This window comes from Brachyhypopomus gauderio, chromosome 7, assembly GCF_052324685.1.
Source record: "Brachyhypopomus gauderio isolate BG-103 chromosome 7, BGAUD_0.2, whole genome shotgun sequence".
Taxonomy (NCBI): Eukaryota; Metazoa; Chordata; class Actinopteri; order Gymnotiformes; family Hypopomidae; genus Brachyhypopomus; species Brachyhypopomus gauderio.
Window position 1 is genome coordinate 16,282,034 of NC_135217.1, and position 23,996 is coordinate 16,306,029.

Genomic DNA, 23,996 nt, shown 5'->3' on the forward strand with positions numbered 1-23,996 from the left:
TAATTTGCTGTTGTATGTCTTTTGAGAGTCTATATATATATATATATATATATATATATATATATATATATATATATATATATATATATATATATATTAGGGGTGGGCATAGATTAATTTTTTTAATCTAGATTAATCTCACTGAAATCTTGAAATTAATCTAGATTAATCTATATTAAAATGGCTCATATGCGTGCTACCCAAGTAATCACTAAAAGTCAGTTTTTGAGATAGGGTTTCTTAATACAGAGGGCGCATTAGACCAGGGGCTCATCTCCTGTTTCCAAAATGCATCAATGACTGCTTGAGAAAGTTGTTCTACTTTGATACTTGAAGAAAAAAAACATGCTCAATAAAATGTAGGCTACTCGTGTTCAACGGTTTATTCAGTTAAACATGAATTTGTAAGCCTACATACTGTACATTAAAAGGGGTTGATAACATGTTTATTCAGCTAAACATGATATATGAAATGTAAGCCAACATTTAGTACATTTAACCTCACGGACGTAATTTGGGGGGGACTTTTTCAAAAGCCAGTTTTGGTCCTCTGCATTTTTAACGGTTAAAAAGAAATATTTAAATAGCGACGAATCTAGCGCTAGGACCATGCAGAAAACGACCGCTCCGAGCTCCGCTCCGGTAACACTTTGTTCCTAAATGAATTTTCCATGAAGCAAACCTGGCGACTTCTGCATCCATGTAAACACACGTACGATTTGTAATTCACAGGTTTGAAAACTCGTTCTCGCCGCTACTGTGCAATTTGGTTAGGAATACAGCCGAGCTAAACTATCAAGTTGAAAATCATCATATTTTGCTTACCCATTTTGACCCAGTTCCCAACCCAATTTTAAGAATAGATTAACGGCGATCATTTTTATATCGCCCGATAAGAGTATCAAATTAACGAACGCCGTTAACGGCCCACCACTAATATATATATATATATATATACATAAAATATATATATATATATATATATATATAATATGGACAAATGTCAGACATGTGTCTATATGAACACCTCAGAAATAACCTGTGCATATATTAGATAAACAACAAAAGATAAATAAAATAACCATTTTAACTCTATTGTTTCTTTGACACAGACAGTACACACATTATACGAGGGCTGCCAGTCTGATGTGTGACATTTGTGTGTCTGTGCTACGTTTCCATCCTCTAATTCACACTTAGTTCCTACTCTGCCCCTTAAGTTTCTATTGTTTGCATTCCACAAAGAAAGAAGAAACGAGGGGAACCACAGGAGCTATTCTGCATTACTTTGAAACATGATCACACTGAGACTCTTTTTGGAAACTCAACCCTGATCTAATTTTATATATGCAACATGATCACTCTGAGATATCTTTGGTAACTTGACCCATATCTCATCTTATAGATGTAACATCTAAAATTTAAGCATGTGCTTGGATAATCTGTTTGAGATGTTGTGTTTCATTCCTCTTTGAATTCATTTTAAGGGCAGTCATGGCCTGGTGGTAGGGAACTGGTCTTGTGACCGGAGGGTTGTGGGTTCGATCCCCAGACCTGAGGCCATGACTGAGGTGCCCCTGAGCAAGGCACCTAACCCCAACTGCTCCCCGGGCTAGGGCTGCCCACCGCTCTGGGCACGTGTGATCCACAGCCCCCTAGTAATTACTAGTGTGTGGATGTGTGTGTTCTAACTGCCCAGATGGGTTAAAAGCAGAGGACAAATTTCGATTGCGGTGTAAAATTGACAAAATATGGCACATTTACATTTTAATCTGACAAAGGTTCTTGACAAAAACCTTTCTTCCATTGTCTCATTAAAATTTACATTTTTGATTAATTTATTAACATTTTGTATACTAATAGAAATCTGGGCAGTCTTTTGTAAGTTTTTAACTTCCTCTTCCCTGTAATTAGATGTTTACATTGCGTGTGTGAGGGAAGAAGACCCGGAAGTACAAGCTCCTTCTGCCACCCTTCACGTCAACATCCGCTAAACACACACCAGATCTCTTCTTTCACTGGTTTACTTTTTCTTTATAGTGAAAGACAGCCTGGCTTGTTGGGTAATATTTCGTTTGCTTTGTTGATTTATTGGTCCTATTTTCCTCGCAAATACACGTTGTATTTGACGACTCGTATTTTGAAATAGATATTTGTGAAGCACCAACATGGCGGCAGACAGCCGAGTCCTGCGGGTCAAGTTCGTATTTGTCTACGAGCTTTAAGAGTCGTCGATAATGAAACTCGTTTCCCATATTCTGTTAGTTGAAACTATAAATGCAGATTGTGTGATCCGAGCTAGCAGGCTCTGTTTTCTCCCAGATTCCCCGTCGTTTTGATTCATGATACTGACATGATTTTATGGAAACTAATGAAGTTTGGGGCTCTACACAGCGTCGCGTTGGCTGTACGAGTCGTGTTTGTGGGCTACGGGATCCACCGAGACGCGGCCGCTATGGTCAAATACACCGACGTGGACTACCATGTGTTCACAGATGCGTCCAGATTTGTAACACAGGTGAGGTCACAAATTAACTAACAAGCAAGTGTGTTTATACTAGCTAGATGGTCGCATTGTAGCTGTTTACTATACAGTATTTTACTTTCGATGTGGAATTGATTATTATTGAACTATAAAAACAGTGTAAATGTACCATATTTGTCAATTGTGATTTTCACCCCAATCGAAATTTGTCCTCCACATTTACCTAGCTGTGCAGTACACACACGCACGCACGCACGCACACACACCTTTTCTAGAGTTGTTACGTCTCTAGAATTTCCTTCCCCTCCAAGTCAAGCTATCTAAATCTTTCTACATTTAAATCAAGCTTTATATTGTGTTTAATGCTTTATTCTATTATAATATATGTATTGTTTGTATATGTTTGTTAAAACTTGTAAATCCTGTAAAGCTGCTTTGTGACATGTGTTGTGAAAAGCGCTATACAAATGTATTTGATTTTATTTTATTTATATGTTATTTTTTATTCTTTGTTACAGTTTTGCTGGTTCTGTGTTTTTATTTTGGTTCATTGGTTTATTGAAAAGTGCTATATAAATGTAATTTATAATTAACTACTATTTTTAGCTGCATGCAATAACAATACAGACAAGATTGAACCTTACCAGGATTTTCTAGAGTGTAAAGTACCAAAGTACCAAATTCCATTTTCTTTATCCCTCACTGGAAGCTTTTCCTCTTAAATAATTCTCCAGTAACCCACAATGCACAGTTCAGAATACCATCACAAGGACTGAAACTGTTCCAAACCAAAGAGCGGATCTCTACATATTAGTTATTCATGTTATTTTTCCGTCCCATCCATTTGTACATGTATTGTACAAATATTGTACAAATGATAAGATTGTTATCATTGTTTGTCCTGAACTCACTTGTCATTTCTATTTCTGAACTATATGTCCATAGGGTGAGTCTCCATACAAAAGATCCACTTACCGCTACACACCGCTCATGGCTTGGATGCTGACACCAAACCTCTATGTGACCCCCCACTTTGGGAAGCTGCTTTTCATCACCTGTGACGTGCTCTGTGGTGTCGTCCTCCACCGCCTCCTGACTCTTCGAGGTTTATTGAGTGAGGCAGCCTGCTGTTTCTCTGCTGTTTGGCTGCTCAACCCCCTGACGATTGGTGTGTCCACGCGTGGCAACGCTGAAGCACTGCTGTCCCTTCTGGTCCTCACCACCCTTCTGTGTTTAGAACTGAACAGACATTTAACAGCAGCAGTTCTCTATGGCCTGTCTGTTCATATGAAAATTTACCCAGTCACATATGGCTTTGCCATCGCCCTCTCCATATCCACTCAGAGGCCATCAGGAGAGCAACACACAGGTTTCTTTAGGATATTTCGAGGACTTTTCAATAAGGAACTGTTGCAGTTTTTTTCTGTATCAGGAATTGTGTTTTTTGGACTGACTTTGGCCTTTTACTTCATGTAAGTCCAAATGAAGGGGAAACATGACAAAAGCTAGTTCATAATGTGTTCTCAAAGCAAAACACATAAGTCAGTGTGTGTGAGATTGTGATGGGACAGGGTTAGTGTTAACCCTAATCCTAACCCTAGGACAGCCTTCATTTTTATACATGCTCTGTAAATTTTGGATGATTTCAAGAGTTCTGAACATCATCATCACAGTTCAGAACAGATTGATTTGATTAAATATGTAAAAAAAAAACTCCAAATTCTATCAGTTTCTATTCTAGTACCTATTCATCCATATTTGCTTGCTAGATGATGTACAGTAAGAAAGCAGAGCTAAATCTTTCCGAAGAAAGAAACATATTTGTAACAGTATTTTAAACTTAACGGCATATACAGTAGAAAGAAACATGGTAAAGAATCCTGAGCAAGCCTTGAATGTAGAGAAACATGAAGAAGGCTTAGGGTTAAGGTTAGGGTTAGAAGAGGAAGAAGAAGGTTACATATGTCTGAGCTGTTCATACTCTTAGTCTATTAACTGATTAGTACTTTAGATAATTTGAATGAATCTGAATGACAGATTTGTTTCAACACAACTAAAACTCATTGTAGGGTTATTACCTTTTTATTCATCTGAAAAATGAAACAAATCCCATGTGCCAAAAGCAAACCAATATCGGAAAAATGTCATTCAGATTTAAATGACTGTAAATTTGTTGTGATTTGTTCGACCTTTTACTTTAGCTTAATATTTTCCATCTCTCTTTTAATTCCACAGGTATGGCTGGGATTTCCTCTATGAAACATACCTCTACCATTTGACCAGACGGGACATTCGCCACAATTTCTCCCCCTACTTTTACATGTTGTATTTGACGGCGGAGAGCGAGTGGAGTTTGGTTCTGGGATTGGTGGCCTTCCTCCCACAGGCTATGCTCATCTTCCTCACCTCGCTGGCCTTCCACACCGATCTTCCCCTCTGCTGCTTCCTCAATACGGCCATCTTCGTCAGTTTCAACAAAGTCTGCACTTCGCAGGTAACCTCCATCTGGTTACTACGTTAGGGTTTTTTTGGTGTTCCTTTTACATATTCATAACAGTTCCCTCTAAAAATTAAACACAAGCACATTGATGTAACCAGCCATGTTAAATTTCTGGTATATTCAAGATATGAACTCAGGGACTCTTGTCAGCAAGCTGTTTTTCCTCAGAAGAATGGCATAGTGTTGTTAAAGGTTAAGGTACAAGACTGAAGGAAAACGTATTTGGTGAAAATGAGGCAATAGGATGAAAGGTAGGCGCATATAATGACACATAATGGTCAGCCATTTTTTAAAATTTCGATTATGTAATTTTCATGATGTGCTTCAATTATCATATGATTTTAGCATGATAGCTAAGGGCTTCTGTGATGTGGCATCATGTTTCAGCTCAATGTGTTAATCTCCAAACTTACCCTGTACAACTAGTGACTTGTGTAGCACAAATATTCCATGGCCATAAAGGGCCGTGTTTCTTCTCTTTGGATGCAGTATTTCCTGTGGTACCTGTGTTTGCTGCCCTTGGTGCTACCACGCTTGAGCCTGACACTGAAACAGGGGCTTGGCCTCCTCTTGCTGTGGTTTACTGGCCAGGTAGGAATTCACCCGTTGAATGTTTTTGACAATTCTAATGGATTATTGGTATAAAAATGTATCAAATCTGCTCCGCACTACGCAAGACTTGCTCATTAGAGGGTTAGTCCTGCTTCCTATAGACCTGCTTGGAGACAATATTAGTTTTCAAAGACACCATATACATGTAGTGGAACTGAAGTGTTGAAATCTTACAAAGCATGTATGACCAATTTCATGCATTCAAGGGCAATAATAATACATAAACAAGTTGGGCATTAAAACTGAACTGATAATTTAATTGATCAGATATCAAATCCATGAATACTAATAAACAGACTCTTATGTCATTTCCATTTTATTTTCAACTTGTTTTCAATGAATATTCTCAATCACCCAAATTGTCTTAGATCACTGCTATTAATGACAAAGAGAAGGAACTTGGTTAACTTTGCTTTAAACCTGCTTTTTGTTTTTGTGGTGTATTTTTGTACACTTTGTCTGGTGATTTTTACACTTTCTTTCTTTCTTTCTTTCTTTCTTTTTCCTTAGGGTTTGTGGTTGGCACCCGCTTACTATTTGGAGTTTGAAGGACGCAACACTTTTATGTTTATATGGTTTGCTGGCCTGTTGTTTCTTATCATCAATTCGATTGTAATGGTCCAGATTGTCTCCCACTATAAATCGGAGGCAGTCCAGCGAAAAAAGAAAACTGAATAAAACAAAATCTTGGGATAAATACATTTGTACATACCAAGAGCCATTTTATTTTTGTGTGTGTGCATGTATGAGTGAAAATGTGTGGGTGTGGGGAGGGTTCACTCTGAATGTTTTTTTGTGTTTGTGTTTGCACATTTGTTTCTACTCATCAGTACCACAGGGTTAGGGTTAAACCTAGGGTTAGGGTTTAACCTAGGTTTAACCCTAACCCTAGAGCTCTTTTAAAGGAACTCCACATGCTGGTGTTTCTATTGCCCAACAGTATTACTAGGGTGGTGAGAGCCTCTTTTGAAGATATTCAGTTTTGCTTTAATGCAGGTGAATATTGCACATCCTGGCATAATCTCTAAATGAGTTTAATGACTGTGCAACTTCAACATTGGCATTTACCATGGTAACGGATGTGCTGCTTAGGGCTGTGGGTTGTTGGTGAAGAGAAGCTGCAGGCAATTGACTCCCTCCTGTTACCCCAAACGTGGATGATATGACACTTCCAACTACTCTGCTCTACTTTACCATGTGCTCTGCTGTTGTTTAGCATGTTGATTTACTCTGTTCTACTTTACCATGTGCTCTGCTGTTGTTTAGCACGTTGATTTGTGATCCTAAGTAGGCAAGGTTAAATGTTCAATCCAGAAGCCTGTCTATTGGGGGGAAGACTCTTGCAGGAAAATGTGTTTATTACAGTTTTTTACGACTGCCAACATGTGTTTGTCCAATCTGTAGTCACATTTTCAAAACTCTAAGCACAGTGAACACAACATCAGTCTTCAGGGGCTATACAATTAGTACAATTCATGTTGTTTTTGCACAAAATGCAGTCATTTTGCATGTTTCTATAATGCTTACATTTTCCATACATACACAAAGTTATCCAATAACAAAATTCTGGATCATTTTTGTCTTATTTACAAATGCTTGCAGACAGCATGTCAAAAATGAAAACCTAAGGTTCAAAACCTTAAATATTGTATAAAATGCAAAGTTCGGCAAAAACAAAGGCAGCTGAAAAGCTATTACTGTAATACGTCCATTTTGCACATATATATCAATGAAATAAAATGAAGTACAGTAATGTACCAGGTCAGAGAGGAGCAAATATAACAATTTGTCCTGCAATCTCAAGTGCTGGTTTGGTCCTTCACAAATGCCAGATTGGTCCCTATATCAGTGACTTCCTGCTTTCATTTTTGAATGAACTCTACGAACAACTGGTTCCAGAAGCAGAAAGGGAACAGGTGGGGAAAAAACATGAGGACTTTTGTGATGGGACAATGTAGCATTCTGTCATTCTCATGTCATAACAAACTGGTTTATAGACCATCCAAGAGTGATGTCCCTTTTCCTCCTGCCCTACTCACCTTTCCTCAACCCCACTAAGGAACTTTTTTCAGTCTGGAAGTGGAAGGTGTATGATCATCGGCCCCATGATGTCCCTCCTGGATGCAATAGGGAAATCCCGGCCGCAGAGACATTTCAGCTGAAGACTGCCAGGGGTGAATAAGGCATACCAAGCTTTTCTATGACAAGGGTCAACATCAGATGTGATATGGATGAAAACATGTGGCCAACTGCTGAAGACCGTTTAGATATACATAACAAGACTGTTCAGTTTTGTATCCTGTTTTTTTTCCCCCTTGTGTGGCTTTTTTTGTATATGTATATTTTTACACATATGGGATCATGGCTAATTATGTTTACAATTACGGTAATTATTTTTTGGGTTAGGCCACAATTTACAGTAATGTCCCTAATACAGTAAAATATAACCTTTACTGCAAAACTGTTAACTGTCCTTTTTTGTCTAATCTACATTCCATATAGTACCTAACAGTAAATTTCACTCTTTGTGTAGACAATATGTTGCCAAAAATGTACACATTTGAAAAAAAAGTCCAAATGAAGCGCATTACAGTAAAAATGAACTGACTAAGTAAGATGTTACTGTATGTTACAGATGTTACTGTAAAATGTCTGTTACTGGGAGAGACTAAAATGTTACATGTAATTACATGTTTCTGTATTGCCATGAAATTGGTTTTTTGACAGTGGTTGTGCAGTGATTGTTCATCTCGAATAGAGAATTTGTGTGTTTGTAAGAATGATTGGATACTGAACCAGGTTTGCTGTGTTTTAACAAAGTTGGTGTATAAAGAGATAACTTTGCGTCGTGAAATGCAGAGTTGGTATTTAGTTAAGAAAATGCGCTTTTGAACAGGATATTAACTATTTGGGTATTTGTGCGAGGTAAATATGTTGCTGTGTTTGAAGTTTTGAAAATATATCTCAAGTATTGGGAAATGCATGTTAGCAGTTGTAAAAAACTGTAACAGTGAGTTAATTCTTTGTTTTGGAGGAATCCAACCGCTTGGGCGAATGGAGTAATATTGCTATTAATGAAATGAGTATGAATGCAGGTGGCAGAGGGACTTACTGTGGCCTCGCAGGGTGGACCATCCATGGTTGCTTAATGATGACTGTGGTGCTTGATATGTCCTTATTCGGCGGCTAGACCAGACGTACGTGGCCCATTAACCATGTGGAACTGGTGGCACATGCATTAATGGTGCCAGTAGTGCTTAATATGTTCCTTTGTCACTGGGGTGGCCGATATTGTATCAGTTGTGGAATAACAAACTTGTGCTTGATGAGGGGGAGGGGGGGTCTGGGACACCAAATCTCACAGTTGAGCGTTCCGGACGTATTGTAGGATTAATTCAACAAAACATGACAGAAAGGAGGTCCTTCCAGCTCCAATGAAGTTCCTACAGCCCCAGTGAAAAGCCTGTAATATGATGACCTGGTTATCTATTGATATGGCAAATATAGTCAATGTGATGGAGAAGATTGCTAGGTCTTTATATAATCCCTAATATTCAGGCACTTATAATGAACATCAGAACATTTATAATTCTATTTAGTCTATTATAGGGATAGTTTTTTTTCCTATCCTGACCTTACAATTATTGTTTCCCATAGATCTCAGTCATTAAGCGGGCTTCATCCTTAATGAAGAATGATGAAATAGATCACTCATAAAAACAAATATAAAACCTTTGCCACCATCCATTCACAATAACTCCAGGTGATATATGGAGATGGAACTGGTCCAAAAATGTATAGTGTCATATGACTGGTCAAAAAAGTCCATCTTATGGGATGTAAAAGCTGTTCAAAACAATGCAGATTTTTTAATGGGATTCTGTTGTTGCTTAATATCTGTGGTAACTATGCCATTCCAATTTAGATTTGAATGACTGCACTCTGGGTGTTTTTGTCTTTCAATGTCAAAATCAGTTTTATTTTTACCACAGGAATGTTGACTAAGGGACAAAAATACTTCATTTAGGTCAGAGTTATTTTTCATATGAATTAATGTTTGTGAAGGCCAATGTTATCACAGTAACTGAGGACATTTTCTAGGTACCAAAACTATTTGTGTCATTGGTGATGGTAAGGCTTAGTATTAAGATTAGGTTTACATTATTGTTTAGTGTTGAGGTTAGGTAAACAAATATAGGTACTGGGCTACATTACTTTATTAATTGTGTAAAATATTAATTTGTAAATTTGTAACATTGAAACCCTTTTAGAAAAGTGAATTAATTCATAATCCTTTAATGTTCATTGTTAGTTAATTAGTAAATTAATTTTAGCTCTTGTTAGCATGCAGTACCTGTATTCTGTCACCAGATGGAAATAAAGCAGCATTAAATCACTCCGATGTAGTTTCTGTTTCCTCAGATGCCTCTAGTAGCAGTAGGGCAACCATCATTAATGGGAAGGGAAACAAACAGGAATAGAAACCACTTATTTTCATCTTAAATTATAGAAAAAAGACAAAAATTATTCTGTTTTTGGAAGCTGAAGACTAATTTGGATTAGTCACTCTGGATAGAGTCAGACCTCAAACAAACCTGATGTGGCAGTTTTATTGCTGTTTAAACATTTGCGTGTGAGGTAGCAGGGAGAACATTTTCAGAATCATTGCCACATTTCTTTGGCTTTTCATTCTTCTCTCAGTGGCGCTTTCAGAAAACACAACACCAAATGTGCGGGTGGTGTTGGCCTCGTAGACTGAAGCACACAATAGGACATGCACAACTGCTCATGACGTCTTGAGACTTTTAATTTTTGGTACAAATTAAAATTTCTGTTGACTCAAATTTTTCTTTACCGTGATGCATTAACTCGATGTTCTTTGAGAATGTAGTGTTGTATGGAGTAGTAACTGATACTGTAGACCTGGTTCAATGGTAACCCACCACACTCTTTAACCAAAATATCATTTATTATAAACACTTGATGTTCAGTTAGTAGCTCGTCTGTGCTGCTGCACAGTTTGTGTGAGCAGTTCCTGGCCACCACTAGACCACATGACCACTGTTGGCTAGATATGTTTGGCTTGCAGACCATTCTCAATGTAGCAACCTGTGCTTTATAAACTAATATGTAATAAAGGGAATTTACTTGTTTTTGATTTTTGCACAAATTATGATGAACAAATCATACTCATATTTGTGGCAAGGCAAGTTGATTTAGGTAGGGATGGTTGTAGGGCTTGGACACCAAATCTCACAGTTGAGCTTTCAGTTTCTGGCATGAAACGGCAAGAAAATAAAATGCCATTTGTATTTTTTAGGAACATTAAAGGAAGTCTGAGCACAATAATCCAGAGAAATATCTATAGATGTCCATTTGATTGAGGACGGCAAGACTGTTTAATAGTTTTTAATTTAATGCTGTAAATGTTTTTAATATTTTAAGATAATTGGCAGCCTGCTGCTTGTGTGTGTGTATGTGTGGTGTGTGTGTGTGTGTGTGTGTGTGTGTGTGTGTGTGTGTGTGTGTGTGTGTGTGTGTGTATAATATAAAATAAAACATAACCTGAACATTTCTGTTGCACTACATCTATCCATCCATTCATCCATCCATCCATCTATCTGCTGATTCTCATCCCGGCCATTTCACTCTCGGCTGCAAACTGATGTCCTGGTCTGACACCAACAGAACCACATCATCTGCAAAAAGGAGACGTGGAATCCTGAGTCCACCAAACCCCCTCCACCACATACGCTAGCCAAGTGTGGCCAAGTGTAGCCAAGTGGCACTATATATTTCCTTTAAAATAAAAACACTAAATAGTGTGAGTAATATGGATTTAACACTTCTAAAAATCTCTGCCTTGAGTTACTAAAAATCACGAAACCTTGTTTGAGAAATACTGTTTTTTTTTTGTTTCATAAATTTTTACATTTAGAATTATATTCTCAAACTTGATTGGTTGGTTTTATAGGACATGCGCTTCAGTGGATTTGAGCCTTTTAACGGATGTGGGAGTGTGAAGGTTGTGAAGTTCTTGAGGAGGGGAGCTCACAGCTGCTGTGCCTCTGAGCATGCTGGGATTGCTACCTCTAAGCATGTTGGGATTGCTCCTGGCAGCAGGTGGCACAGTTCCTCTGGCTCAGAGATGCCTGCTTTTCCCTTAAGAACCGGCCTATCACTGGTTTCTCATGCACACACCTGCTGATTCCCTCTTAAGCTCTTTAGTGGTTTTGGGTCCAGTCATAAACCATGGCATCCATGTTAAATGATCATGTCATCGATCAGGCATGCACACACTCACACATAGGTTTTAATAGGTAGGCATGCACACACTCACACAGGTTATAATGGGTAGGTGTTCTAGGGTTAGGGTTAGGGGTTAGGGTACCCTAACCCCTAACCCTATGTAGGTGTTTTAGGGTGAAGGACTGTTCTGGCTAGTCAAAATTGCCATTCTTTCCCACAAATGCAGAATGTGGCCCTCCAAGTTTAATGTTTAATACAGAACTGCATCATCTCAGCTGGATTATCTCAGCTGGATTTTAAGAGGTAATTAAACCTAGTGGATCATTAGGAAAATATAGGGTATGTGGCATAAATAAAATTGAAATTCATTAACTTTTTATGCAGATCATTTTTATTTCTGCATTTTCACAAATTAAAAACAGGAAGAATTGTGAGCCTGTAGGAGCCTCTGATTGGTAGCTATAAAGTTTCTGACTTTAGTTCAGAAATCCTCTAAATAGACTGTAATGGGTGAAGTGCCTTTTAAAATCAGTGCCAGGCCCTTAATAGTTCTTGTGTGAAAAAACATTGTGTATAAAAGCAACTATACAATGTGAGAAAGGGGAGATCATTAACAATTGTGCGTATTAATTGGACATCACAGTATAAAAATGTACCAATCTTAGTGCAAGTTTAATAAGAATTTCTTAATGAATGTATAAAACACACTAGTTTTACAGAAAAAGAGAAATAGCTATAACCCCATTGGTTACATCTGTGCTGTAGTCAGTGGGTGGGGTTATTTGGTTAGTTGAGAATATTATTGTGGTAATATAAGGTATTACATATGAAAAAAGCATTAATGATTACAAACAGTCATGACCAGACATTACTGATATAATTTTTATTTAACCCTTTGTTTACCTTTTGTTTATATAGTTTATATACATGGGGCTCTGGACTTGTCTGTCCAAAGTTTACATCCAATATCAGAATATTAAATAATAACCATTATAAAAATACATTTAGTACCTTTTAAATTCACCTGAAATATAATTTATGCCTGAAATATTTAAAAGAGAATATGTGACAGATGGTAACTGAATGAAATGTATAGCGTATAATTTGACATTTGTATGACTTTTTTCCACATCACAGTACACTGTCATGTTTCAAGAACCAGATGAGTCAGGCATATAAAACACTTACAAACACAATGTGAGATTCAGAGAAATAGTTCATATTGATCTATCAAAAGTGCATACAAAAAAGATCAAATGCTTTCATTAAGAGATCACGGGATGCTCGCTGCTTTACGGCAAAATAAAAATATAAGCCTTCAACCTGAGCCATGTCCTGAAATGTAAAGAACCTGTGCGTCCATGTGTCTCTGAATGCTTTTCTGTGTCAGCTGGCATACTGTTAAAAACTGCATGTAATGTAGATTTAAGATGGGTTATAAATATTGCATGCAATTATGGTATACAGAAGTGAACTCAAAATCATTTGCTAATGACTTTTATTATCAAATGGGGATGTTCTAGAGCTATTGTTTAAGCCAACTATTTAAGTCCAACTGTTGATGCAAAGAAAAAATTGCTGTCAGTTTGACCATCAAGAGTCTTGCATCGTCTCGTAGTGTCCTGCAAGTGTTCCTCTATTGCATGAACATGTATGGATTAACTTTGGACTGCCCAGTGTTCATGATGCAGTTTGGTGTGATGTTCCTGTCCAACCTCAGCTGGTTCTGCTGGCTGTCGGGCCAGGGGGGGGAGTCCATGGGCTCGCGCTTGATAGAATGCAGGAGGCCTTGCCTTTTGAACTCATAGTTGAGCTTGTAATCCTGCTGCATGTAGGACTTGTGCACCCCGGGTCCTCCAGCATAGTTCTCCATGCATCTGGGGGTTTGGCCACCGCTCACTGGGTGCGGGAGCCCCGGGCGCTGAGGGCTGGGAGTTTCTGCGTCTTTATCCAGGGTGCACTTTAGTGGCCGTGCGGCGATGGCGCAGGTGTTCTGGTAGTGGCTGCTGTAAGACAGACTGTGGTTCCCCCTGCCCCTCAGGCACGGCGGGAGCTGCTCATAGAAGCCACCTTCCGCCTTCAGCTGCGGGCCACTTTCATACGAGTCCGGGTAGCGCTCACGACCTGCCCAAGGCTGGCCGTACATGTCGCAGCCGTTCTCAGAGTCAGAGTCCTGCTCTACCTTGATAGGCTGCTCAGCTATTAGATGTTCATTGTAGCCTTGCATGTGGCCGTCATAGCATCCGTTTTCGCTCTTGATGCCCTCCATGTAATTACCTTCCATTTCTCCAGGGTGCGGAAGACCTCCATAAAGCTTTGGAACGTACAGCTCTGCTCTGCTGCTGTGATAACCGGGAGACACTCTGTAGGGTTTCCCGTATTGACTGCCTGTTTTCCCGGCAGGCAGCAGCCGGATTCCGTGACCTGGGCGATCAGGCCCGCAAGAGGCTCTCAAAGGCCACATGGTCTCACCATGGGGACCTTTCTGGCCACCAGTAGGGGATTTGTAGAAGCTGAGTGTCTCCTCCTGGCTGTAGTTAAGTGGTTCCTCCTGACTGTAGTAGTCCTCATTCTTGTACTTGAAGCTGTCTTTGGAAAGTGCTGCCCAGGGGCTGTGGAGGCGTGAGCTTCCAACAGGCGTGGAGCAGTTCAGGAACGCTGGGTCTCCTCCCTCACTCACCACTGACTGCCGCCTTAAAGTCCCCTCTCTGTCACTGCAGGGAAACAAACAAACTAGAATGATCAGTTTTCAAAGTCCGAACTGTAAAACAGCTGAAGGCATTGAGTTTTACCTGTGATCTAAGGCTGGAATCATGTTATGGGCCATGGCTTTGTGTTTGCCCCGTGGCATCACACTCTTCATCTTCATCTCTGTGATAGAGGGCAGGAGGAGAGGCACAGCTACACAGAACAGTGCGAGCTGCGAGGGCAGCGTTGCCCCCGACACCGTCTTCTTCTTTTGACCATGCAGGAACTTCAAGCGCCCTTGGATTTGCATTGTCTTAAAAACAGAGCACAATTATTCTGCTGGGTTTAAAATGAAGGATAAAGATTTTGCTGTCTTGAACCATTTTCTTTCAAAAACATTTAGCAAACAAAATCTCTGCTGACGTGTTTGAGCAACCATGCACAATCTATATTTTCATTCGATAAACATTGTCTAATATTACTATATATTACATCTTTATAGTAAGTTATATATATTACTATATATTAAACATTACATCTAATATCACTACCAAAACATGATAACTCAGCCCCACACTGTTATGTTAAACCCTGTTACATTAGACATCTGTTACATTAAACCCTGTTACATTTTCAGTAAACAAGTTATTTGATATGACCTTATTCATTCCAAGTTCATAATTATAGTAAATCACACCTAATGATGGAGGACAACCTTTACAGGCTAAATGGTTCATTTTGATGGATCCAAACAGGCGAATAAATGTCTGTTTTTCTTCTTCCTCCCAGGTGCCAAACCATTCTGGTTCAGTTGTGGACTGTCACAGTGCATGGCGTTTATATCCTAATAGTGGTAATCTGTCTATCTATGGAAAACAACCCCAATGTGCAAAGAGAAATGGGCATTCTTGGATTCAGTGTGTAAAAACTATTTTAGATCTGGCCCAGAAAGTGTATATTTATTCTGAGCAGTGGTGACAAGCCTCCTTTGGTGGTGACTGTTGGTGACAGGAAAGGCTGCACAGAGGGTTCACAGAAGCCAAGTGACCGGTCCATTTCTAACTATGTCCTGTGCAACTAACTTAGATTTTCAGTACTTTTCCATAGATCACCCTTTTTTACAATGAGTTTCACTACAGTTTTCAAAAAGACTTTGGCATTCTACAGAACATTTTCTGAGGTCCCACTGGTTCACCAGTCAGAGTGAAGCTCAGAGCTTCACAGACACTTACAAGGAATCCGGAGGTGCTGTCGAGGAGACAGCGGACTCTCGAGATGAAACAGCGATTAAGGAAGCAAGAAAACTCTGAGGGAACGCCACCTGCTGCCTGGGAGTGGAATAGGCTGCTGACCACAATATCTTCCCCTGTGAAAGATACACATGAGTGGTAGAGCATTACAGTGCAGCAGTGTGTAAACGGTGAGTGTATATATATATATATATATATATATATATATATATATATATATATATATATATATATATATATATATATATATATTAGGGGTGGAATGCGATTAAAAAAAATAATCAAATTAATTATACGCTTTGTAATTAATTAATCGAAATTAATTGCATTTTAATCGCATTTCAATATTTTACATGAGAAATATTAATTTAGGTTTGAATGATGAATGAATCAATGAACATAATCATAAACCTCAACATCTTGTTTATTTTTCCAGCAGTCTACTACATAGACCAATAGATGAGTGCAGAAAACAGAGCAAACAGTTTTCAGAACACTGGAAATTCTGACCAAAAATTAGTTTTGCTCAGGATATTGGAAGAATAAGAGGAACTGAAGTAAATCAGATGTTTTTTAATATCATTTTAGATGGTAGACTTTCTTTAATTTCCCAGGCCTCTGCCACAGCGATAAAGTCCTCTACACAGGCATCTCCAGCAGGCCCGGATGGAATCAGCTCCAGACTGCTCAGGGACTGTGCAGACCAGCTCTGTCAGGTGGTCCTGCACATCTTCAACCTGAGCCTGAGTCTGGCGAGGGTTCCTGAACTGTGGAAGACTTCCTGTGTGGTTCCAGTGCCAAAGATTGCACACCCCAAGGAACCCAACCACTACAGACCTGTGGCCCTGACTTCTCATCTGATGAAGACTATGGAGAGGCTCATCCTGCACCACCTTCGTCCTTTGGTGAGCCCAGCACTGGACCCCCTGCAGTTCGCCTACCAGCCTGGTATCGGTGTGGACGATGCTGTCATCTACCTGCTGCACAGATCCCTCTCTCACCTGGAGCAGGCGGGGAACACTGTGAGAGTCATGTTCTTTGACTTCTCCAGTGCTTTCAACACCATCCAGCCTGCACTGCTGAGAGGGAAGCTGGAGGCAGCAGGTGTGGATAGGCAGCTGACTACATGGACCATCAACTACCTCACAAATAGACCACAGTATGTGAGGCTCCATGACTGTGTCTCTGATGTGGTAGTCTGTAGCACGGGGGCGCCACAGGGCACGGTCCTATCACCCTTTCTGTTCAGTCTGTACACATCAGACTTCAGATACAACTCAGACCACTGCCACCTACAGAAGTTCTCGGATGATACAGCCATCATCGGATGCGTATCGGACGGGAACGACAAGGAATACAGGGGGGTCATCAGCGACTTCGTCAGCTGGTGTGAGACCAACACTCTCCAAATCAACACCAGCAAGACGAAGGAGATGGTCATAGACTTCAGGAGGAAGTCACCCCCTACAACAGGGATGTCAAAGTCAAATACAACGAGGGCCAAAAAAACAAATTTGCTACAAGCCGAGGGCCGGACTGGTTCAATGTTTATTAAAACATATTAAAATGATTGCACATAGCCTATTGAACCAAGACCTAACACAGTGTATATTATTTAATGATTAAATGAATAAAGCAATATTTTCTTATGGATCTGTCAGTAATTTCAAGTGAAAATATTTTTCAACAAGCAAACATGAATAAAGTAATAAAGGTTTATTGCTGGAATTTAAGCTAAAGTACTTGAAAATGCTTGAAATTGTAACTACTTCGTTTCACAACAAATAGCTATCTGACTGAACAGTTCTCTTTTATTACGTTAACAAATACGAGCCTCTTGTAATTCCAGGACGAAATATGAGAGAACGTGAAGACGTTAATATTGGGCGTGTTGAAAATAAACAACCATTAAATAATGTGAATAAAAAGCGAATTATTTCGAATCATTTCGAATATATGTATAAATATTTAACTTAATTAAGTTTAACGTGCTGGGAAATATTGAAATGGACCTTGAAAGTGACGTACAAGTGCTTGAAGTCCACCTTGTAAAGGTGTATGAACCCTGCAAACATGACTTTGTTCATTGCGCTGAGGCGCGGCGCGCGCAAAGTACAAAATTCGAGAGATGCACGACCTCGCGAATCGACAGCGCGCGAGACGCTCGCGCACGAGCTGAGCCACTGCGATTACGTTATTTTCGCCGCGCTGACCCTCGCCGCTTGTGCGTGCTGCAGTGACTTCGCGGGCTACCGTTGCATTGTGGGGAATGTAGTGTTTGTGCATGCAAAACACCAGCGGGCGGCTGTGGCCTGCGGGCCGGTTCTAACAGTAATTAAATATCATCCAGGGGGCCATAGATAATCAATTCACGGGCCGGATCTGGCCCGCGGGCCTTGACTTTGACATATGTGCCCTACAACATCGGTGAGCATCCAGGGAAGGGACATTGAGACAGTGGTGTCTTAAGCCCCCCGCACACAGCGAGCAACTAGCTGAAAATATCAAACACGTTAGATAAATGTCTCACAGGCTCAAGAGGCAGAGAATTCTGTCTCAAGCGTCCGCACACGGCACTGTGTGCGGGGGGCTTTACAAATACCAGGGTTGCCAACTCTCACGCATTGAGCGTGAGACACACGCATTTGACCGTTTTCACACGCTCTCACGCCACACTTCCGATATCTCACGCCGAAAAAAAATATCCAGTTTATTTACCTCAGATCCACATATATGATTCAATACGTTACTAGTTCACTAGCTCTGGCGCCATCCACCGGCGATATAACACTGAATCTGTGTCCATTTTACGTTCGCCACACCACACCATCCCCCCCCCCCGCTCAACAAAATACACTCGCCACCGGCTCCAGGTTAAAATCTCACTCCAAGCGAACGTCAAAAGTTGGCAACCCTGCAAATACCTGGGTGATCACCAGGGCCGGCCCTATGGAGCTATTATAGTGTCACCAGAACCTGAACCTGAAATCATTATTACTTGAAAAAACAGTCTGTAAAATCCTCGCAGGTATGCAAAAATTCGAGTTAAAATTCAGGTTCAGGTCGAAATTCAGGTTCGGGTCGCAATTCAGGTTCGGGTCGCAATTCAGGTTCGGGTCAAAATTCAAGTTCGGGTCGTAATTCAGGTTCGGGTCGTAATTCAGGTTCGGGTCGAAATTCAGGTTCGGGTCGAAATTCAGGTTCAGGTTGAAATGCGGTTCATCTGGGATATGTAGGATGAGCAAACAAACTCAGAGCTAATCGAACTGCATCTGGCCAATCACAAAACATATCAGAGGTCATTGGGAGGCTGCTAAATTTCCTGTAAGAGTGCGGTCCATGTTTGGCGTGTAAGTAGCATGTAAGCAGCACGAAAGTGACCACTGTGCCACCCAGAAATGGCACCTTGTGGCATCTGCCACATAATCGTGGCACTTATTGTGGCCAGTGCTGCGTGACTGTGGTCTCCGTTGTCCAGAAACGCCGCCTGCCTCTGCTGACAGACATCTAAAGACTCTTGGGTGACTCTGCGTATCGGCCACTCGCTTAAAATCATCCCGACGAGCTCCGAATCGCCATTTGTTGAAATGAAGATGGTTCATAACTTTTGTTAAAAATTATGTTGAGTGAAATACTAGCCGACATCCAGCTGAACAGCTCTATATTACTAGTTCAGAATATTGTTTAGCGATAACGTCGAATTAAGATTATAGGAGGGTACTTGAATCTACAGTGGTAGACCGTTTAGTTCAATCTGTAGCTGTTAGTCACGGACGTAATTTTGGGGGGGGGGACGGGGGGGACATGTCCCCCCCACTTTTTCAAAAGCCGGCTTTGGTCCCCCCCAGTTTTTACGGTTAAAACCAAATATTTAAATAGCGACGAATCCATGTCCCCCCCACTTTTGAAATCAAAATTACGTCCATGCTGTTGGTGTTTTTCTTTGAAACCAGCTCGCTTGACTCACAACTAACACTCAATCGTCATTGTGGCTTTTCCCCTCTGTATGATCTTAGTGAAAACCGCCACTGTCATCATACTGCCCAATCCTAGTAGGTGCTATTATTAGCTTAGATCAGCAAGTTTTTAAAATAAATATATATTAAAACACACATATGCACCTCTGTTCATTGCAGATGCACTTTTGAAATAATAATGTTGCAGTAGGCAAATTGCCCTGATTTGCACTGGTGGTAGTTGTTGTTTTTAATTTATTTTTGTTATTTATTATTAATATTTAAAAGTTGTTCTCTGCACTACGTTATGTAAAATAGTTTTAAAATATTTTTTGTGCAACACCTTTATATTTATTGCTTGTTATATGGTAATATTTAAGTCATTCGCTTTTTATTTGTTTCTTTAATAGTGACACAATCAACCCGATGATTGATGATACAGGGGGCACCAACCAAAATCTCGCCTAGGGCACCACATTGGTCAGGGCCGGCACTGCACACCATGATGTTATGAGTCACTTGGACACTCTACCTCGCCACCATCAGTATGCACACAGGGCACTTTTTTACACACAGAAACATACATTTATTTATTTGTCACTGCCACATAAGTGTTATTTCTCATGTATATGTGTATATAGATATAAACGGTATGTAAAAATTCCCTTTCCTGTAACACTGCGGTAATATGTGAATTTCCCTGTCGTGGGATCATTAAAGTTCTATTCTATTCTATTCTATTCCATAGTGCCTAGAGGTGTCTTCTGCATGCTCAAAGCAAATGACTGGATCTTCCATTCATCATCTATAACAGGGGTAATCAATCAAATCTTTCTGCGGTCCATTTTTGGCAGATAGCTTAGACCTTAGGTCCGGGTCCGCGGTGGCGAACGAAAGTTGTTGAGCTGGTGGGGGTGGGTGGTGGGGTGGCGAACGTACCACTCAAATGGGTGGTGAACGTAACACTCGTCTGAAAATAAATTCTCCGGTTTAAAATATAGTCTCCCGTTAAAATTTTTTGGGCATTTGAGTCCGTATTCAGTTAATCAGGAATGTGATTGGGTCCGGACAGGACGGCGTTCGGGTCCGGATTCGGACCGCGGTCCGCCATTTGGTGATACCTGATCTATAATATGAGCTGTCACACCAAGATAATTCTTGTTGCTAACAGAGGTCCAGTGATCCCCAGTCAGAGCCACATTTGTGGCGCTCTTCACAATAACCTGTTTTACTTCCCTTTCCTTGTCATACAGCTGCTGGATTTTCTTCGACATTGTCTTTCTGGACGGCAGTTCGTAACTTGCATCAACTGACGCAATTTGCAGCACTTCTTGTAAAGCCTGGATTATACTTTCACTAGTGACCGTAGCGTGCGACTCCGCACACCTCGCGCGAACCTCCGCAAACGGTGGAGGCGTTTAAACTTGCCGCGTCTTACTTAAGCCTTCGACCACAGAGAGCGGTCTACAGTCCACAGCAATCCATTTTGCCTGTGAATTGGTCAATTTGTCTGACGTGGACTTTGACATTTTGTTTCTTAATTTGAACCCCGACATGTGGTCGAGTGTTGACTGGCCCACTTTCATGGCCCACTGTTTGCTCGTACTAGGAATACATTTATCAGCTAAGTTATCATTACTGACCTGCGCGTTAGCCCCGACATGTTTTGCGTTGAGGTAGTAACGAAGGGTGGATGTGCTCCTGTGATAAGCGAACTCCTTCCTACATAAAGTGCAAATAACACTATTTGTGTTCGTACTTCCATCTGGAAGTTTCTTATTTTTAAATTTCCCATCCACCAGCGTAGCCTCTTCAGTCATCTCCATCATGTTCATCTTATTGTGCGTCCACATAATCTGTATGTCTGGAACTCGTGCACTGAGAAACATTCCACGGTGCAAAAGTGTCTCGTGCGTTAAATGCGTTAAAATGCATTAATTTTTTAGTTCGTTAATTTTCCTGTAATTAATTAATCGAAATTAACGCGTTAAAGTCCCACCACTAATATATATATATATATATATATATATATATATATATATATATATATATATATACACACCAGGTGCCAGGTAGGAAGAAACCAGAAGGCCACAGCATAATGAATCAAAATTATGTTAATGTTACATGTATTATTAAGATGTTCACACTATGTGCAATGTGCATAATACATCTCTAGGTTTAGGGTATATAGGGTACATAATACATCTGTACACAATGTTTACTATAAAAAAAAATACAGTGCAAATTAGTAGGGAGAAGTTCTTATGTTATTTTAAAACAAAGTCTTCAAGGCTGTTGAATCATAACTCACCTGTTCCTGTGGTACGGTGCTGGTCCGAGGTTTGCTGGGACGGATTCATGGCCCAGTGTAGCTGCCTTCTAAACTCCTGCCTGTCATCTACATGAATGTAGTCAAAGACATTCTGGTGCATCACATCAGTCTAGAGAAAGAGAGAGAGAGAGAGAGAGAGAGAGAGAGAGAGAGAGAGAGAGAGGAGTGACTTGATATGCACTAGCTGTGTACTTTCTGAAAGGGAGTTTATGAAGGTTCGTGCACCAGGTGAAGTGATCTGATAAATCCAATTATGCATAACATATACAGGCATACATAGAGGATGTGGATAATGTTGAGAAGGGTGAGTGGATTAGTCGGGAGGTGAAAATGGCCAGAGTGTGACGGTGTGACCTATGAGTGTGAGACAGTGTGAGAGTGGGAGGGGCATAAAGACAGTGTGTTACAGAGAGAAACATAAACACAGCACACATGGAGGATCCTGGACACAGTAGGTTGTATCAGATTTATTGCAGTGCCATACTAAAATAACAGTTTGTGAGCCAAAAAGCTTCAAACATACCTGATGGAATCCCAGATAATCCACTATAGTGGATGAGGCATAGAAGACCATTCCATCACTGCTTACCACCAGAGCAAAGCCAGTCAGAGACTGTAAAAGAACAAAATAGATAATTATTCATTTTTATATTTACACCATATATGTACTTTGCTGCTTATGTGTGTAGAAGGTGATACGCTGACCAAGCTTCACCTGAGGGCAGTTTAGACACAATCGTTCCCAACAGTTTTATCATTATTTGACCTGTTAGGCCCTCCCCCGTGGGCAGGTACACTGATATATCTATTGACAGAACTGCTCTCGCTGCTCAGTGCCATTTAGAGACACCTGTGAAAAATGGATCGTGTCATACATTCAGCTTCATTCATCAGGTCCATCCTGGCTGGGCCGCTGCAGGAGAGAGCTGAGGGAGCAGAGGCCGGCTCCACACGGCCGTTTGGTACCTCACCAGAACGTTTGTTCTCTCGCCAAGTCGTCAGTGATCGCGTGAGCAGCAGTGCAATGTGGGCCAAACCCTGTCACCTTCACTTTAATGTGAGACAGAGCAGAGAAGCACTGCTACGTTCTCCCTGCCAAGAACGGGTGTGGGAAAGAACAGGGGGTTATGGGAGGATTTGGGGCTCAGCTTGTGTGTGTGTGTGTGTGGGTGTGTGTGTGTGTGTGAGTGAGTGTGCTTACGTGAGTGTGAGTGAGTGTGTGCTTACATGAGTGTGTGCTTACGTGTGTGTGTGTGTGTGTGTAAGTGTGTGTGCTTACATGAGTGTGTGTGTCTGTTTGCACCATGAGAGTTAAGCCTAATATGTTTCATAATTGTATCCTACTTTGAACTAAGATTCAGTCACTCAGTGGCACAGACTCAGATAATGGCTCAAACATAAATCTGCCACTGACAGTGAAGTGGAGTTCAAAACCTGCAAGGAACAAAGAGACTTGTTATGTTTATCAAGGAGTCTCTGTAAAGTGGGAGGGGCATACATTAAGTGGGAGGGGCATGGGTTAAGTGGGCATGGCAAGAATTATATATGTCTTCTAGTCAGAACTATCAAGAGCCTGAGCCATGCTAGTGGAAATTATTATTATTATTATTACATTAGAATCTCTGTTGGGGTTCATGACGTCTTGAAGCACGAGCTGTGAGTAGGGAGAGATGATGATGATGATGATGATGATGGTCTGTGTTAGGACCTTTGCCCAATACATTTGATAAGGAGCTACTGCTGGTGGTATGTGCAGGTGCTGAAAGCCATCACAAGCACCACCCATGAAAGAGTGTGTGTGTGGGGGGGGGGGGGGGGGGGGTTGGTTGTGTCCAGGCCGCACCTCTATCCCACTGTGTTGGAGTAGTATCCCATAGAGGAGTATAATATAACAGTATAATCTAGAGGACGACTGGTGTGG

General features: G+C 40.6%; 2 protein-coding genes across 8 annotated transcripts in view; one reads left to right on the plus strand and one right to left on the minus strand.

Annotated features, from left to right (window-relative positions):
• Window positions 1–6,298, plus strand: part of pigm (phosphatidylinositol glycan anchor biosynthesis, class M) — a 7,110-nt gene extending 812 nt beyond the window's left edge. For 2 of the 6 annotated variants that reach the window (XM_077012100.1, XM_077012099.1), the window contains exons 2-6: window positions 2,395–2,518; window positions 3,431–3,957; window positions 4,721–4,979; window positions 5,448–5,576; window positions 6,108–6,298. In XM_077012100.1, the coding sequence (XP_076868215.1) occupies window positions 2,456–2,518; window positions 3,431–3,957; window positions 4,721–4,979; window positions 5,448–5,576; window positions 6,108–6,275 (1,146 nt within the window). In that variant the 5' untranslated portion in view covers window positions 2,395–2,455 and the 3' untranslated portion in view covers window positions 6,276–6,298. Of the gene's footprint in view, window positions 1–1,930; window positions 2,519–3,430; window positions 3,958–4,720; window positions 5,237–5,447; window positions 5,577–6,107 lie in introns of those variants that run through there. The other 4 variants (XM_077012098.1, XM_077012096.1, XM_077012097.1 and 1 more) reach the window with 4 other exon arrangements.
• A 6,201-nt stretch (window positions 6,299–12,499) lies between these two features.
• Window positions 12,500–23,996, minus strand: part of ahrra (aryl-hydrocarbon receptor repressor a) — a 40,953-nt gene continuing 29,456 nt past the window's right edge. For both annotated transcript variants that reach the window (XM_077012102.1, XM_077012101.1), the window contains exons 5-9: window positions 22,599–22,688; window positions 22,055–22,184; window positions 15,767–15,900; window positions 14,639–14,847; window positions 12,500–14,560 (exon numbers count right to left, since the gene is read on the minus strand). In XM_077012102.1, the coding sequence (XP_076868217.1) occupies window positions 13,483–14,560; window positions 14,639–14,847; window positions 15,767–15,900; window positions 22,055–22,184; window positions 22,599–22,688 (1,641 nt within the window). In that variant the 3' untranslated portion in view covers window positions 12,500–13,482. The remainder of the gene's footprint in view (window positions 14,561–14,638; window positions 14,848–15,766; window positions 15,901–22,054; window positions 22,185–22,598; window positions 22,689–23,996) is intronic.